At 38.2% G+C, this 19224-nt stretch overlaps 1 protein-coding gene across 1 annotated transcript; it reads right to left on the reverse strand.

Moving 5' to 3' along the window:
* Window positions 1-581: 581 nt before the first annotated feature.
* On the reverse strand, window positions 582-18342 carry si:ch211-79k12.1 (uncharacterized protein LOC568891 homolog). The gene is made up of 7 exons (XM_066683067.1): window positions 18222-18342; window positions 16134-16255; window positions 12754-12970; window positions 10087-10241; window positions 6810-6954; window positions 5907-6048; window positions 582-1361 (listed from the first exon to the last, which is right to left on the reverse strand). The coding sequence occupies exons 1-7, from the start codon at window positions 18277-18279 to the stop codon at window positions 1274-1276; spliced, it is 927 nt and encodes a 308-aa protein (XP_066539164.1). The 5' UTR covers window positions 18280-18342; the 3' UTR covers window positions 582-1273.
* Window positions 18343-19224: the final 882 nt, after the last annotated feature.

Genomic DNA, 19224 nt, shown 5'->3' on the forward strand with positions numbered 1-19224 from the left:
TTCATTGCTTGAATTACTACAGAATCTCATCTGGTACTTGGTCGTTTAGTTTTGTAGCTCTTTCAGTATGTGATTACATTCATGTAGTTAGCGCTCACCTGAATCTAGAGTCAGTTTCATCTACAGCAAAAATTCAAATAAAAAAAAAATTCAAATCAAATCTACCTTTAAGAACCTTTCGACCCTGCAGTGGAGAGGGGCCTTTGTCTCACTCCTTGTCGTTTATCGGTTTATAGGTGTCAGTTCTAGGTGTGTTTTTATTGGTAATGCTGGTTTAATGTCTGTTATATATCTCATGATTAGTTTCATACTTTAATGCTGTTATTGGGGTTCAAACAGTAATTAAAACTCAATTTGTTCCCTTTGCACTCGTGACATAAAGATGACACTGAAGCTCAGTGATAAAAGTGGGGAGGGAATTTAGGATGTCACATATATTGCCTATAAAGAGGCTTCTCTGATGCACAGGCAGAGGTTGAGATTACAGTATGTTGTCGATGTTTGTCACACCCAGCTGTACAAATGTGTGTATGAGCTTTTATCTAAATTAAATCAGTAACAACACTGGCAAGTTATCGCTTTTTAAAGCAGTTTAATGAAATTAAATTTGAAAAAATGTATTCAGAAAAGATCAAACATAGTGCAAAAGATTTAAAGTGCTTGATATAAGTTTGGAATTCTTTTGTTACAGTTTGAAGGTGCAAATTCAGTTCAGGTAAGAGAGTTGCTTACACATGATAAATAATCATCAGAAATTTCCATATCTACTTGAAAGATCTCAAACTCTGTGTACCAGAAATAATGATCTAATATGAAAAGATGTAAATGTACTTGCCAATGAAAGAAATACATTTTCAACCCAACCCAAGGCTAGAAGGAAGAAATGTGCTCAGGTTACTGCTCAAATACATAGATATTTAAAGCTCACACCAGCAAACTTGTGAGCCACTGCCTCCACCCTTTGACAACAATCGTGAATCTCAATTTTGCTGGCTTGTGGAATCAATATAGAGAAAATTGCACACCTTTTGTTGAATGAGCGCTGCTGCCAAACCTGCTGGAAAGGAACCTGCTGCCGTAAAACAATCATTTCTGTCCCACTTTTATGATTCACCCTTTTCATACATTTTCAATTTGGTACACAGTCTGCTTTTCCATGGCAAAAACAACCTTCTCTTATCCAACCTGGCAGGTTCTTTCTCTTTTCTTACTCCCTCCCTTTTTCACCTCTATGCCTCTCCTCTCCTCTCTTCTCCTCCATCCATCTCACTCATTACACCAGTGGCTGTTTGTCTCCAGTGGTGGAAGACAGAGATTCTATACTGCTCCTGTAGATGGGCTTCTTCTGGGAGTGGTCATCACTGAAGGAGAAAGAGAGAGGGGGGAGGAAGACAGATAAGAATTATGGGGTGCGATAAAGTAATAAGCAAGAAACAATAAGCAGGAATACAAGGGAGACTGAGGCAGGTTTATTTTTTACAAAGAGGATTTGAGCAATGATGTGGCCTACTCTAAGGTAATGTGTGTAGTATAGCACTGACCAATAAAAACAATGCTCTTGGGCAGCTGCACATGGCACATGAGCTGCTCGCTGCAGGGATGGAGCACAGTCAAGTACCTTTAGTAGGAGTTGCAGTGGGTTTGTGATCCAGAACTAATCATCCAACATCAGTTCCTGGCCTCACTATCACTCTCATGGCTGAATGCTAACACATCCTGAGAGAAATGGTTTATCATCCAGTCTAAAGCTTTCTTAGAAGAGTATACGGTATCACTGTATAGAATAGGGAGATCTAATGCCCTTGATTGCAAAAGAAATCCTTAATTAACACAAATTGTCCACAAACTTTTGCCCATCTAGTGAAAATATCTATGACATTCCAATGTTAAACCGATGATGTAATTCCAGACCTTTAATATGAAAAGACATTGTAAAGCCCGTAAGTTTTGTTGCATTTTTCAGCCTCTGGCAACTATTGTATCAATAGAACAAGATCGGACAAGCAGGTAGTGTCGCAGTTACACAGCTCCAGGGACCTGGAGGTTGTGGGTTCGACTTCCGCTCCGGGTGACTGTCTGTGAGGAGTTGGTGTGTTCTCCCCGTGTCCGCGTGGGTTTCCTCCGGGTGCTCCGGTTTCCTCCCACAGTCCAAAAACACACGTTGGTAGGTGGATTGGCGACTCAAAAGTGTCCGTAGGTGTGAGTGAGTGTGTGTGTCTGTGTTGCCCTCCAGGGTGTATTCCTGCCTTGCGCCCAATGATTCCAGGTAGGCTCTGGACCCACCACGACCCTGAATTGGATAAGCGGTTAGATTGGATAATGAATGAATGAATGTCTTATGGAAAATAGAAAATGTACCATGATTTGAAGATTCATAATGTTCTGTTTTGGTTTACGATTAGAATTTGAAGATTTAAAAAATTCTATTCAACCTTTTTTTTTTGCAAAGAATCAGTACAATCATTCAGTCAGAATAATTACTTTAAATGTTCCTATAAATAATGTTCCTGTGTGACTCACATTTGTAATTATAGTAGAAGTCAGCCAGCTTGACAAGCAATATTACCATTTCAGAACAGCTTTTCTGTTTTACTCTGAGATGGTGTGAATTTTAGGTATCATTAGAATTATGACCAAACAAGTTATTTCTTTGGTTCATTGTTTTCAAATTTAAGTAGGTTTCCCCAAGATCAGATGGACACAGAGTGTATACAATGTATACCTCCGTGATATATAGAATACACCATTCAATTTGAGAGAGAGCACAGGTGAAAAAAGGGATAAAGACACAAAGGAACAGTCAGAATGAGAATAATATGGAGAACCCTGAGTATGAGGGCATTAGTGAGAGAAGGACAGATGGACTGCACTATTTGGACCATGCTGAGAATGTGGAATGCAAGAAGAATGGACATCACACCCTGCTGATCTTCAGTTGAAATTGCATTCAGATGAAGAATCACTAAGTAACAGAGCCAGACTCTTAACAAATCACACCAGCCATAGCAGAAGTGCGTTAAGATTGTGTCATGATTTGTACTCTTCTGAGTGGCCTTTCAATAACTGCAAGCTTTATACTGTAATAATGCTACTACCAGGCCATGTCCAGCCTAGACCAAGAAGTAGGACTGGTTTTGAAAGTGTCATTATTAGTGTCGTTGGACACAAGGTGTGCTAATCCCTTGCTATGTAAATACATATTTCTTGGGAATTGTACAGAAAGATTTAGAATCAAGTTGGCATCAAAAAGCGATCTAAGGCTACATTCACACAGCGGGTACAAGTGACCCATATCCTTCATATGTTTCTTCATATGTAGACACAGATGTTTTGTTTGTGTGGCCGTGTGAGCAACACAAATCTCATGGAATCTGACTTTTTAAAACACAGATTTGGGCCACTTTCATGTGTGAATATTCGAATTTTCATATTTCATATCCGATCTGTGGCCAGATCAAATTTCATGTGACCTTTACACCACTTCGGCCGTTGAGAATTACCCATGGACTCAGGTCCAAAGCACTTTCGTTTTAATTTGAGGTGTTGAGGAAATGGACATGGCCTCGTCAAATAAATACGGAGAAATGAAAAACCTGTGAAACTTCCTAATCCAACTGTCTGTCATTTATGAGAAAATAAAACATCTGTATTAAGTATTTTTATAAAACAAGAGCTTCTTTCTCAGTGGTTCTATACCAGTTTTATATTGGTCATGTTTGTATGAAGCTGCTTAAATGTGTATCATCAAAATATTAAACTAAGTTCAGTGCTCATCTCCTCCTCCTTGAAGACCCTTTTGTTTCCAAGAAACCTGACAAATTTTTGCTTAGAATTTAATTTGCTTAGAATTTAATAATTAATACTGTGTTTTTAACATAGAATAAATGAAATGGTCATTTTGGGATACGGCACTGTAGTAAAACACCAGTCCGATCACATTCCTTCATTTCAACAAGAAAACTTTGTGTGAAACAGATGGATATTTCTTTCTGGTCAGCACCTTTTGCGCATGTGAGTCAGTTCAGGAGCATAATCTGTTCCAACTGCTTTCAGATACAGGTCACATTATATAAACAGTGTGAACAGCAGAACGAACGAATCCGATTTGCTCATGAAATCAGATATGGGACGCTTTTACGTGCTGTGTGCTCAGTGACTTGGATATAGGGGGTCTTTATTGGGGTATGGACAGCAATAACAACTACTCCTCAACTCTGACAATGCCCCCGAATACAGGACCATGAATGATCATGTTCCATCACCTTCAGGTACAAGATCCAATTGATTCATAAGAGATTTTAATAGATGACTTATCTATAAATCTAACTTTTTCTTTTCTGAAAATGACACAGATACTGAACTAATTATCAGCTGATGCGGGTTCAATTTGGAGTGTTTTTAAACTTCTGAAGTTACTGACACTTTAATTTCAATATTTATTTTATAAATCATGCTTGTTTTGCGTATGTAGGAGCATTAGTATTAATTCTTTCTTTATTTTTATTATTATTTTTTTAAATCATACTTTTGGCCTTTTCATACATACCACAACTTCATCTCTCTGGTAATGCCATGGCCCGAGCATGTAATCAGATGGAAAATACGGACATAACCAAGGGAGAGTTTGACAGAGGTGTTTAGAGGTTGGTACGCTCTCTGGAGCTATTTTGTTTGTATTTTTAAATCGCTGTTTTGAGCGCACTGTTTTTCTGAGATATTTTTGCTGCAGAAACCTCCAAGAGATGTCAGTTGAACTTTGGAGTGAGTAAAACAAACTTGTTGTCAGGTGTTTCCAAGCCTTTCAACTTTCCCAAGCCGACACACCGCTGAGCCATGTTTCTTCTTTGGGTGCACCTCAGGATTCTCTCTCCTCTCTCCATATATGCAGACTTGTTTATGAACATTTTACAGACTCATTGTTCACTGAAATAACATTCTGAGCCTCACGTTTTCTCCCTGTCACACACTCAACACAGATTTGACTGGAGTTTGAAAAGAGCGAGTTGAATCTCTTACATTTTTCTATTTTCTGTCACTATATATAAATATGTATTTAGTTTTTGTGCTGATTTGGGTTAAAAGTGTCTTTGTAGTAAATGTATTTTTAAAGTATAGCACTGGTGTACATTGATCCCTGCTGTTTAGTCAAAGACAGCGTAGTGTTAGGCCAAATCCAGAGAATTATATCAACAAATATTTTCATGTTTGTGGTTCGTATTATGTATGGTATTAACATATTACATTGAATGCTTTGAATGACCAAAAGATTAAGAAATCATGTTAAAACATCGCTTTAGCTTAGCTCCATTAAATGCGCTACACTGGCTGGAAGGTTTACTACTTTACTCTACATGCAGTTCTGAGTTATTACTAGCTACATATACTTATCAGATTTCGTGCATTCTTTCTCCCCCACCAATATCTGGCGCAGCATCTCACACTAACGTCGGCTCCAGAGATTCTGAATACACGGAATTATTTATTTCGCTGTGTAGTAAAACTAATATTGCCTTAGTTAATTCAATGGGGATGAAGTAATTATTTTCTTCTTATTTACAGTACTGTGCAACAGTCTCAGGCACCTAAGATTATTATTATTATTTAAAACAATTTATCTTTTCAATAAGTGTGGTGCTTGTATAACATTTTATATATTATAATATAATTACAATAAATATTGTAAAGGTATTTTTTTAAAAGTAGAAGATGTGGGGTAAGACCGTGTGAAAATAATGTTAAATATTTTGAGGGCTTTTTGAGAGCAAATAAACTGTATGAGAGTAACAAAAGTAATAAAATTTACATTGAAAAACAGTGTAGATGTGACCAGTAAAAGTATTACACACCACTACAACCACACCAAATCAACCACTACATTAGCATAACGACAGTTCTGTTCTACTTACATAGGTCCCTTGCCCTTCCTTTGTCTGGCACTGCGGCACAGGAAGGCAGTCATGGATAAGATGACCAGCAAGAGGGCAACTCCAGCAGCAGATGCCATGAGAGCAATGCGGCCAGTTGTTGTTTCATACCACGAGGCGTCCTCTGTAATGCACAAACACAAAACTAAATCAAGCCTTAACCTGTTAAACGCATGTTTAAATGCATTTCACTTAAGCTCTGTATATGTTGCGTTTCCTTTTGTCACAATTTTGTAAAGAAAGAGTGTGTGTGTGTGTGTGTGTAATTCATTTAAGGGTTTAATCTTTGTGCCCTTGTGAATAGCTGCAAAAAAGTAACCTGACACCACCTACACAATTTCATTCTTCGTTTCGTATTTCACTTTAAAGTGAGTCAATCTTTGAACCCTGTAACATCCCCACTCTTAAAAAAGAACTGAAAATCCACAGACTCAGACTGGCCTAAATGTTATGGTAATGTAACCCATTTTTTTTTCTTCAGAGATGTAAAGACTCACTAATTTACATTTAGCAAGGGTTCTGCATAAGGGACCATGATACATTGCCAAGGGAAACAATTGTGACTGGTCATGGTGGATTTATAATGGTTTAAGAATTAGGACCAATAAATTGTCAGTGGTATTAGGGTATTAGACATGGCATATCTAAAACCAAACCTGGTTTGCACATACTATTAGTCGCTATTAGAACTTATGTAGCGTTTAATGCTCTGGATCAGCGACACTGATTGTACAAAAGTTCTCTTGAATTTAGGAACGGACTCTACTTGCATTCTACCAGAGATTATGCATTTCATTCCAAGTTAACACATCAGCTACAACTCACTGAATAATGAACTTTTAAATCATTCCAAGCCTTTAGGTTCTGCAGGCAGAACAAACTGACCTGGCATCACAGTGAGGCTGATGGTGCGTTTCTTGGAGAGGGACTCCACGGATGGATGCTGAGCCATGCAGGTGTATTTCCCACTGTCCAAGTCCCTAACTTGTTCCAGTTTCAGCTTATTGGAGGGCACAATCCAGTCTTCTCCCTGCAGAGAGAGTTAAAAAGAGGGTATTTTGAAGAGACTTATACAAAGATGGGTGTTGGAAAAAAAAAATAGAACAAGCTCCACAGAGAGAAGAAAGGAAGAGAAAAAAAGAGGGTGGCATAATTAGAAAGAAAGAGATTGCGACAGAAATTAGGTGTTCACTCATGCGCTCTAAAAGACGATCTGACATTAGCCAAAAGTGTTCGGGATAAGGAATACGACAAAAGTGCTAAATCTCGCGGAGAAGAAACAAGAGCCATTGTAATTAACCTTGATAATGGTATCAGCTGAGATTTATCCCAGTGAGTAGACTGTTAAAGATGGAGAATAATGACTGTGTTAGAGTGGGAGAGAGAGAAATGGAAAGGACCAAAATAACTAGAGAATGTGAGGAAAATGGGAAATTAGGTGGAAAGAAAGAGCCTGTCATAACCATACAAACTATTTGGCCATGGAAGGCATTTCTACAGTTGGCCTGAAAAGTCCATTTCATTTTTGAAAGGAAATAAATTAAGAGGATTCCCAGTTCCAACTAAGATCTGTCTAATGCAGTACAGTGTGTGCTAATCCACTGACTCAAACCAATGCATTGATACCTCCTTTTGATTACTACAGAAACAAAGGATAAACAGATCGTTGCTGACTGCCATTTAAGTCAGTTCCTGCTTCAAGACACTATCAGAGACCTGTTGGTAAAGAATAATAATGCACAGCTTATAAGGTAAGGAACCACGCATCTTATTAACTGAAAACATACTTTACTACTAGCCCTTTAATTTTGACATAACGGACTCCCATTTGAAATCTGTGTTCCACCCTCTCACATGTTGTTTCTATGCTAGCATGTGTTTCCTCCAAGACACATGAAATAAAACCAAAATGTTGCAAAATCATTTGACATTGCAACACACTTGCAGAAGAACAAAAGTCGACCATTCTGTTATACGCTGAACGATCACTGGATTAGGAACACCTACCTTGTATCTATCAGCTCAACTGTCCATACAGAAGCACAATTACAGACTGTAGTCCACCTGTTCCTTTGCATGATTTCTTATACTCATTTCACCATAGAGCACATATGATTTGGGTGGTGGATAAGTGGATCAGACACAGCTGTGCTGCTGGAGTTTTAAACACTTTATCCACTCACTGTTAGACACACTGACCTCATTAAAGTCAGAGACACTAGCTCATCTCTGCCTGCACAGTGCGTTATGGTCGTCCGCTTGTCCTTCATCAGTGGGTAGAGCATGACTAACACACCACCACCACGTCAATGTCACTGAAGCACTGAGATTGATCTACCACCCATATCATACCTGCCCTGTGGTGGTCCTGACCATAGACAAACAGGGTGAAATGGGGAAAAGAAAGTATGCAGAGAAACAGATTGAATACACTATGTAGCTGTAGAAATACAAAGTGATCCTGTATGGTCCATGAAGCTGATAAAATGGACAGTAAGTGTAGATGACCCTAAATCCAGTGACATTTCAGGGTTAGTACTTTAAGTACAGCTCTACATGCTACAAGATTTACAAGGAGATGCAATTATTTCTGCCCTTACAATCCAGAGCTAGGCATTCTAAGATGCATTACTGGTTTTGAATGATATTTATTGTGTTCCTTTGATAATACAACAGCCATATTGTGCCATTTTCACTCATATTTCTCAGCGATTTGAGTAACTGAATGCACACATTAAATTACACATCACAGCCTAAGTGAGAAAACTGAGTGACCACTAATTGAGTCCTTATCTCTTACTTTAGAAGCACCACAGGGTTCCATTTAGGGACCATTATTATTTTCTTTGCATATTATAAGACAATGAACGCTTACAGGACACTTTGTATTCTGCCTGTGTTTTCCACTGTGAAATGGATTGTGTTGGCGCAAAGTACATTCCTATTATCCTTGGACACGTATCACAATTCTTTACATTTCACTTGCTGCCGATGGGCTTTCTGGTACATTTCACATTGTGTGTTAGGTTACATTGGGTCCCGAAAAAACTGGATATGCCCACAGGCATAGAATCCATCACGAACCACTCTTCAAACACAGGTTGCCCCTTCATACTTTTTAACTCAAAGTTAGCTAGAGGTTGTGGTGAATAAAATGCAATGTGGAACAAATAATGTGGAAAATACGAAGGCACAAGGGAGCTTTTGTAATAACAAAGTTATTTCTGAACTCTTTCTACTAATTTTAAAATGTAGTTCATTCTTTCTTGCCAGGTTGAGGGCAGATGTGTTGCCAACTATTAAACTATTAAACAACTATTAAAACTTTTTGAGAAATGGTGAAACATCGCTCTTCTTGTTTTAAGACTGATGGTTGTACAATATAATGGATAACACTTCTGCCCTCTACTCAATAGACCTAGGTTCATCTCCCTTTCCAAGAAAGCGCATTATTTTGGACCAGTGACGGCACGGTGGTGCAGTCACACCGGTGACTGTCTGTGAGGAATGTGGTGTGTTCTCCCTGTGTCCGCGTGGGTTTTCTCCAGGGGGCTCCGGTTTCCTCCCACGGTCCAAAAACACGTGTTGGTAGGTGGATTGGTGACTCATAAGTGTCCGTAGGTGTGAGTGTGTGAGTGAATGTGTGTGTGTTGCCCTGTGAAGGACTGGCGCCCCCTCCAGGGTGTGTTCCTGCGCCCAATGATTCTGGGTAAGCTCCAGACCCACCACGTCCCTGAACTGGACAAGCGGTTACAGATAATGAATGATTGAATGAATAAAGTACTGTGCAAATGTTTTAGGCACTAAGATTTAAATAACTATGTATCTAAGCAGTAAGGCTGCAGCGCATAATTAACTGGTAGTTCTGTAGAGAACTCTATTTCTGTTTGTAGAGTGGGCTCCAGGGTCTCTTTATGGGGGAATCCGTGGCCTTGATTTTAGAGAAACGAGCTTGAGACCGGAGGGTCACCAGTTCAATTCCCGGAACCAGCAAAGAAAAATTCACTCACAGCTCAAGTGCCCTTGAGCAAGGCACCTAACCCCCAAATTGCTCCCTGGGCACCGGTGTGGTTGGCATCCCCCTGCTCCGGTTGTGTGTGTGTTCACTTCCCCTATGGTTGTGAATAATTGCTGACTAGTGTGTGCATTCATAAACACTTACCTCTTTGGACCAGAAGTACTGAGGAGTTTCAGAGGCAGAAGTGGAGCACTCCAGCTCCACATCGTCCCCTAGTGACACACGCAGGTCCTGCAGTGAGGTGAAATAGCGGGTGAAAGATCCCAAGCCGCTTCTGTACACTGACACCTCTCGCATGTCTAAGGGAAGCAAAAATGGATTAGTCACATTAAATACATAATTATGAGATTTACGAAACAACTATCTATTTCTACACCATTACACAAGTCATTTACATATTAAAGGAACACTAGGTAGTATTTTTGCCTTAAAATTGCAGCATCAAAATCATTGTGATGCTTCACTGATCTGTAATAGAACAGTGCCTCTGTCTTTTCTACTCCAGGCTCAGCACTGCAGAAACTGCACTATGTGGGTTTTGGAGGATGGTCAGAAAACACCAATCACCTTGAGTTTTCAGGACAGTGCTAAAAAGTGAATTACATTCTGCAACTGTAAGGGAGACCAGGAGCAAAAATACCAAATCTTACCTAGTGTTCCTTTGACTTGCATTTACACCTATTTTTTATTGTCCTACACCTTTAAATTTTTTGGAGGTCTTTATATAAATATCTGTTTTATTGTTTTATTAGCTATTGGTTTTAAAAGCCATTAGCACCCGAGATGTGAAATTTAATAGCAAATTTTGTTGAAACTACAAAAAGTCATAAGTGGACTTCAAAGCTATAAAAAATAAAGAAAATATAGAATGTTTAAGAAAAAAACATGTTTTGGGAAAAAAAACAGCAACCAGTCATGTAGAATTCATCAACCAGTGATAACACCTAGGGACCTCACAAAAGAACTTTGTGGGTGATTATTTAACACTGACAAATGTATTGTGTTCATGCTTCAATAAAGCATTTTCATGGCTCCTTTGGTTGTATAGAAGAAGAATCTCTGTCCCATTGCAGACCAGCTCTGAGACTGATCAATAATAATGATTATGGTCTATCAAGTCTCAGCTCACTGTAATGATACAATGTGTGTAATGGTTCATATTCTTTCCACATCTGAGACTATTGACCCGTGCCATAAATCCCCCCATGTTCCCCACTGTGTTTTTCTGATAAGCCACCATTATTGACTCATCCAAAGGCACAGCATAACCACCACCCAATACTGTGCTCAGTTCTGTCATCTATGGAGAACAACGAGTTTCTCTCTGCCTCACCTCTCATGGCCATATTAAACACACTCATTGTTTCAAAATGTTCATCTTGTTCCTCAAGCAAGGATTACTTAATCACTCTTGCAAAATGAGGTGACAGAGATAAACAGCTCCACTAATGTTATGTGATTGGTGTGAGAATACTTTAAAGCTTGTGCCACTCTGTAGTTAATACGTCAAAAAAAATAGTTTGGTAAGAAATCAATCTGCCAAGAAGGGTTTAGTGGCTGAAGGCAGACAATGTACTACCAAGCCACTGGGACTTATGTGAGAATGTTATCAATCAAATGCTTACAAGAACAACAGTAACATATTGAAGTCTGATTTTTTGGGGGGGGGTTTTTTTACTATTTTTAGAGGTTGCAGTATAACTGAGGTGATGATATACAAACGATTTTTACACTAGTAATACTCAGGCTTCCATTTCGTATTAGATATATTAGGTGTGTACCTCCAGTGCAACAAGTAGCCAACATCAGATACTAAACATGTCCAGGCCGATTTATTACATTTCTGGTAAGACAGGAAACGGGGCACATGTTTCTTGTAGATTAAACCTTGCTACACATTAGAACAGTTTTCTGAGTGACAGTATAAAGCAGGTGACTGGTCATTGGTTGACAAATGACAGGGAAAGATTGTAATGTTCAACATGACATCTGTTCAAAGAATTAAAAAAACTATTGAAATTAAATTCAATTAAAGGCAACAGGTGATTCTGGGGAACTACTGTTCTCACAGGAAAACAAACTCCCATGCTTTTGTTCAAAGAAGCTCTGCATCTTTTAAAGTGGAACTGTATGCTTGAGTAAAAGCAGACTTTAGTGTGTACATGGCTGAAGCTTAATTTGAAAGTTTTTATTCACTGCTTGAATTACCACAGAAGATCATTTGTAACTTGAGTGGTTTTTAGTCTGTGTTTACTTTCCTGCCGTTTACAGTCTCCCAGATTTGGAGTCAGTTACACCTTAGTACTAACCACTGATGGACTAAAAATAAAGCAACATCCGCAACTCTCTTCATGCTTTTCCACATTCAGAGGTCTCTCAGTGGTCCAAACCTCTCCAGATGCCTTTTCTTTTGACTAAGCTAATGATGCACAGAGCAAAAGTCTGAGACATATTGGGCCGAGACCATTTGGATTTTTTCCCCCCATTTACCAAACTAGGGTTGTGTACAAACAGCAGAGCTTTTTCAGTATGCTAACTGACAGGAGGCTAGCAAATGGTTAAGAAAAATATCCCCTGAATTTTCTAAAATGCAATTTATGATTAAAAAATAAAAAAAAAAAACTACCAGCTTTCTGGTGCACACCAAACAGGAAAAGCTCTATGAAATGCTACAGTGACTTTTAGTTTCAGGTTTTTAGGGCTTTCCTTAATCAAATAGACATGCAACTAGTATTTTATGATATGAGAAAAAAGACTGGAAAGTGTGGATAGATTTTTCCTATAAGAACTATGAACCAACCCTTCACTCACATTGCACTGGGATGGTGTACGTCATGGTGGAGTTGATCATCGCTTCTGTGGCATTGTCAACAACACAGCGGTAAGGTCCAGCTGACCACATCTGAATCCTGGGGAGGTTGATGAGCAGACGGCCATTTTCTCTCCTCACATCTACATCGTAATAGAAACAGCGACGGAAGTAATAGCTGTAGTCATCCACGTCCAGCCGATACCATGTCTTCATATGCTACAGGAGGGAGAAAGAGACGTTTATTCACAAATATCAGGAATCCATAACATATTAGGTTAATTAAACTTTAGAAGTTGCACTTGATGATAGCAAAATTTCTGTTTGTTTAGCCCTAGCTCTGTGTGTTTAGTTCTAGTTCTGTGTGTTTAGTTCTAGCTCTGTGTGTTTAGTTCTAGTTCTGTTTGTTTAGCCCTAGCTCTGTTTGTTTAGTTCTAGTTCTGTTTGTTTAGCCCTAGCTCTGTGTGTTTAGTTCTAGTTCTGTTTGTTTAGCCCTAGCTCTGTGTGTTTAGTTCTAGTTCTGTTTGTTTAGCCCTAGCTCTGTGTGTTTAGTTCTAGTTCTGTTTGTTTAGCCCTAGCTCTGTGTGTTTAGTTCTAGTTCTGTGTGTTTAGCCCTAGCTCTGTGTGTTTAGTTCTAGTTCTGTTTGTTTAGCCCTAGCTCTGTGTGTTTAGTTCTAGTTCTGTGTGTTTAGCCCTAGCTCTGTGTGTTTAGCCCTAGCTCTGTGTGTTTAGCCCTAGCTCTGTGTGTTTAGTTCTAGTTCTGTTTGTTTAGCCCTAGCTCTGTGTGTTTAGTTCTAGTTCTGTTTGTTTAGCCCTAGCTCTGTGTGTTTAGTTCTAGTTCTGTTTGTTTAGCCCTAGCTCTGTGTGTTTAGTTCTAGTTCTGTTTGTTTAGCCCTAGCTCTGTGTGTTTAGTTCTAGTTCTGTTTGTTTAGCCCTAGCTCTGTGTGTTTAGTTCTAGTTCTGTGTGTTTAGCCCTAGCTCTGTGTGTTTAGTTCTACTTCTGTTTGTTTAGCCCTAGCTCCATTTGTTTTGATTCAGTCTTTTTTGTTCAGTCCCTCGTTTACCTCAGTTTTAGATCGTTGTGTATCATCCCATTTCTTGTTTTAGTTGTTTCTCTATGTACTTATCTTAGTTTTCCTGTTCTAGCTATGTTCATTTCCTTGTGTTTAGTTCTTCTTTTATTCTAGTCTCTTGTACTGTTGTTTACTTTAGTCATTCCTAGTTCTCCTCAGTTTTGTTTGGTTTTCTTGTCCTTAATAAATTCTGTGTTACAGCATTTGCGTCTGCCTCCGTCAGTCCACCAGCCATTACAATATTCAGATTAATGTGAACTCTGTGATGAAAATCATAGCTATATTTAAAGGCCAAATAAGAATGCAACAAATTAATAGCAATTAAACAAACTAATGCAACAGTTTACAACTGATCATATTAATTGCTTGTCAATCTTTTTAATTATGGGCTTATGGGTTAAATGTCTGCTGTGGTCACTTGTTGAGTACTCCCTGACACAAATGACAAAACCCAGGGAGTGTGAGAAAGAGAAAACATCTGCCTGACACCTTAACCATAAACCCATCTGTAGAAACAAACATTGCTTCTTACTGCAACTGAACAGTGTGCGTTTAGCGGCAGATGCCTCGAATCCTCCCAAGACTCCTTGCTGCGACGTGTTAATTAAACAAAGCAATCACAACTCTCTGTGGCTCTCTAAAACACACACACACACTGCATCCTCGCACTCCCCCAGGCTGTTATTTTGAACAGACTTCCTAAGTAACGAAAACTCAAGCTGCTGATCTGATCATTTTTTTTTGCTCAATTCCAATTAGGGCAGCACAGCAGACTCAATCACAGGCCTCAGCTGGTAAGAGCCGCTATAGGAAAATGGGTATATGCAATGAAAGAAAGCTATTTTTTTGCAGCCAGGATTATTAAGTAGTGGGTCAAAGAGCCAGATCCAACTCAAAAACAAGTTATTTCTGGCCTAACATATCCCTCAACACATTTTTAGGTTAAATTAAATTCATTCCCTGGTTATTAGGAGCAAAACACACCTTTGTGTTTGTTTTGCACAATATTTTATGGCTTTTATGGAGCTAGAAATACTACCAAAGTTAATGGAAGGTACTGCTTCACTGAATTCACTAAAGCACCTTGAGTTTGACAAATTCAGTGTTTGACTACATAAATAAACGTGTCTGGTCTTGTCTAAATTGCTCTGAGTCTTGCTTCCCGGCTAATGAATAAAATGTGACAGGGCTGGGTACAACTACTGTAACATTTTCATAAGAAAAAAAAAACCCCAGTCAGCTAAGTTGGCTTTATTTCAATTCATCTAAATATCTGGATGAATTCAGTGAAATGTAAGCTTATTTTTTTTAATTGAAATGAGATTCATATCAAAAGAACAGGTCTAAGCCTGTGGGAGAGCATGAGGAAGTGTTTATGTTCTAATGAGTTTTGTTTGTGTGGGTAGAGCAGATAAGTCTGCGCAACATTCTAGAACATGTTCACCAAAACCAAAACAGTTTCCTTAGCATTTTAAGGTAATCTCCCCTCGTAATTAGGGAATTCAGCTATTGTCACTCATTGTGGACACCGATTTTACACTGTACAGCGTGTATAATTTTTGAGTGAATTAATAACTAACAATAAATAAGAAAATTATGAAATGGAATGTCCTGGAGCAGCAGCATGTCCAACATCAGTCCCTGAACCCATGGCTGAATGATATCAAATCCCTACTGAAAATGTAGCAGCATCTAGTCTTAAGACTTCAAAGTAAAGTTTAGCCCATAAGAACCTAGACTCAGTTCACAATAAAGTGAAATTTAGGTAAATATAATACAAAAAAAAAAACACATTTCCACATTTCTTGCTTTATTCTGTAATTATATTTGATTAAACTCCCACATAAACATAAACATCATAAAACCATTTTGTAACTTGTATTTCAACATTTTGTTCTTAAAATGGGATCAGAATGGAAAGTATGTGATATAACCATTTTACTAAAGCATTTGAATGTTTAGAATTGGTTGGAACACACTTTTTAAAAAACAAAAATATATGATTTAAAAAAAAGCATGTCTATGATCTCTATGTACTCACCAAGGACACTGTCATTCTGTAAATAAGGTCACACATACACAGACTCACAAACTGTCACATGACTGCCTCCAGGATGTAGGGACAGTGTGATTTAAAGTGAAGGGCAAACCTGTGTTGGGAACTTTACAGATCTTATAAATGATTTGTGACGCATATGTTACCATGGGCTCTTATGGGCTATGCTGACTGGAGCTGAAGAGAATATGGAATGACCAAGTGTTTTTACAATATTTTTGGCCTATTTAGTGTTATATATCCTTGCTCTTACCCTTGATAATTTTTCAAAGTGCACCAAGCTCATGTTGAACTCAGATTCTGTGTCCACACACTCAAGGGTCACTTGATCACCCTCCAGAACAGGTCCGGCTGGACCTTTCACTAGTAGAGAAGCTGCAAAACACACACACACACACACACACACATTGATATATAGACACAATGCTTTTCAAGCACATTCCTGCACATACTATTCCTGAGAAATTCCTGGCCTGTGCCTTGCAGATACCTGCAGCATTCAAATTTTGAAAAACAATCATGTGTCCAACCAGTTATTCAGCTTCTCACAGATGAGCGATAGTGAACTCGGCAGCGTGAGCAGGAAGTGTTATTACACTGCTGCACATTGTTAGCATGGAGAGTGGTTACATCGCTGTATATTGTAATTGCAACATATTAAAAACTGACTGACGAATCAATAAACACTCATCTGTGGTAAATTTGCTGGTTCTATGTGAAAGACTCTTTTCTAGAGACTTGTGTAATGTTCTGGAATGAGGAACCAAACGTCCAAACCATTTAATGCCTTTAAAATCTATCTCAAAGTAAGTACAAAACAAATATCTCCTAAATGTACTTCTCATGCTAGAATCATGAAGTTAAGGAGTTGAAGGGGTAAATAGTACCCTATGTATTGTGTGTTTCACATATGCCACTTTAAAAATATACTAAAACTATGCAGATTCACTGATGGTTTTGGACACTAAGGCTATATATCTGTAAAGCTGTAATGTAGACCTCTGGCTAGCACATCTCTCCTTTAATGGAGGAAGTTTACTTATATTTAGAAAATCCGTATGTGTAAATATGTGAATAGTCCTCGTCTCTACAAGTTGATGGGATTTGTTTGTTAGGATTATGACGTTAGCAAACAGCCTTTTGAGACAGTATTTGAAACACTGCAGTTTAAATTCTTAGTCATTGTTAGTGGTTAGTTAGCACATGAAATGGCTTTTAGTAAATAAAATACATCACATGGTCACGTTAACAAGGTTAAAAAGAACGACACTGGAGTGGGTCTTTAATAAAGTTTTGATTAAGCTTTTTAGCTTAGACTTATTTATTCGTCACACTGACTATTCAACGGCTGAATATGGATCGAGACAAACAGGAAGCAACCGGTTAGTTGATGGCGCAGGTAATAAACGAACAGGCAGGTTCCACTAAAATGGAAGAGGATCTGGTCAAAGGCAGGGGAATTCCCTGTCATTAAACTGCCCAGCGATAACTTTCAGTTCACATTTCATTTTTAACTCCGTTGGTTTTCCCCTGAAAGGAGAACTCCCGTTATTGCTAGTCATTGTTTTTCTTTGATTCCAGCTTGGGCTTTGTTACAAATACACCGTTGTACTCCTGTGTAGTGCGCTGCAAAGGTTAAGGACATTCAGCTGCAACACCCAAACAGTGCGTTTATGTTAAGGTTTATAGACATAACGCACTATTTTGGTGTAGAATCTGTTACATTGTGCACTACAAAGTGAGTAAAGAGCGGTTGGAGATGCAGTGTGGCAGCAGTTATGTAGTCTGTATTTGTCAACACTTAATATTTCTACTCCTCCAACATAGTGCTGCTGATATTGTTTTATACATTAACTTATAATGTTAAGTACGAAGATTATTATTACTCATTAACTACACAATGAAATATTGTACAGAAAAGTTAATGAAATGACATTGTATCTACGTCTGCAAAGTGTCACACGTCCATTCCATAAAAGATATTTCTAATGAAATAAAAACATTTGTTGCTCATGAGAGGTGTTTATTTATGCTTCTTTGTAAACATTTAAAATAAGTAACTAAAGTGGCTCAGTGCACCATATGTGCATTAATCAGTCCAGTAGATATGTTTATTTGCTTTTTATTTATTTCATTTTTGTCAGGCATATCTCTTAATTTAAATACGCGAGAAACAGTATTGTAAGCCTTGTGAAATAAATTACGCCTGAAGTAAGGATTCGTTTTAAAAACACACGAATGGAAAACGGATCCAGTCAGAAATGCAGGTGTTTTGAAGGGAGAAAAGCTGAAGAAGGAGAGCAAAAGAATAGAAAGCAGCTGACACACGGTGTATATTTACCATCTCCACTTCTCAGCAAGGCGAGAACCACAGTGGTCAGAATAACGCAGAGTTTCATTGTGACGAAACGTCTCTGTCCCGATAAGACCTCAATAACAAACCCGTCGAAGTGAAACTTCGCGTGGGCTATATATAGGTATATTATAGAGGAGGCGTGGCTTCACAACTTCAAAAGCCGAGCCCTATCGTGATAAACAGCCAATTAAAACATCGCGTACAGACTGTAATGAATGTAATGAAATGGGAGTAAAAGTGAAAAAGAAAAGCTTAAAAAATTGTAAAAAGGTCAGAAACACATCTGCTTTGAAAAAAAGGATTTTTAGTACACCCAGCAGCAGGAGTTGGAGGTGCTATTCTTCCCTGTTTTGGTAAAGTCGCTCAGTGAACAAACTGGAAATCTTTGTGATTTTGTCAGTTTAATAAATGTTCAATAGAATTAACAAATAATTCCTTACTTTTATACAATTTCTACATAATCCCAACTTTTCTGGAAATGGGATTTGTGTGGGATTTTCATGACATTCAGTCATGAGAATGTTAATGATCTCAGATCCTTGTTGATGAGTAGTTCTCTATCTCCTCTGCGTACATACTTTTTAGCTCAGTTCCCTTATTATAAAGGAAGTTAGTATAAAGGTTTTTGAAGGGTACATGGCTCTACACTGACTGCATGGAATGAGAAATACTGATATTACCATGTGCCTTATTGATTAGGGCCAATATCCTACATTTACTTTATTTTTCCACTGTGTTTATCCTTTAGAATCAGTTAGACTGTGGATTTAAGAGAGATACAGGCAAATGCCTTATGTTCATTTTGGTCGCATTGTACTGAGGCTCATACAAATGATGTAACACTCATTATAACTTCACAATGATAAGGATTAAACTCAAAACATGTTTTATTTTTTATTTTTATTTATTTTATTTTGCCATAATGCAATTTTGTTAAAGGCAATGTCTTTGACTGTGGGGTAAAGCTGTTCACCCATTTGTTTACATT

This window comes from Hoplias malabaricus, chromosome 10 (genome assembly GCF_029633855.1).
Source record: "Hoplias malabaricus isolate fHopMal1 chromosome 10, fHopMal1.hap1, whole genome shotgun sequence".
NCBI classification, from domain to species: Eukaryota; Metazoa; Chordata; class Actinopteri; order Characiformes; family Erythrinidae; genus Hoplias; species Hoplias malabaricus.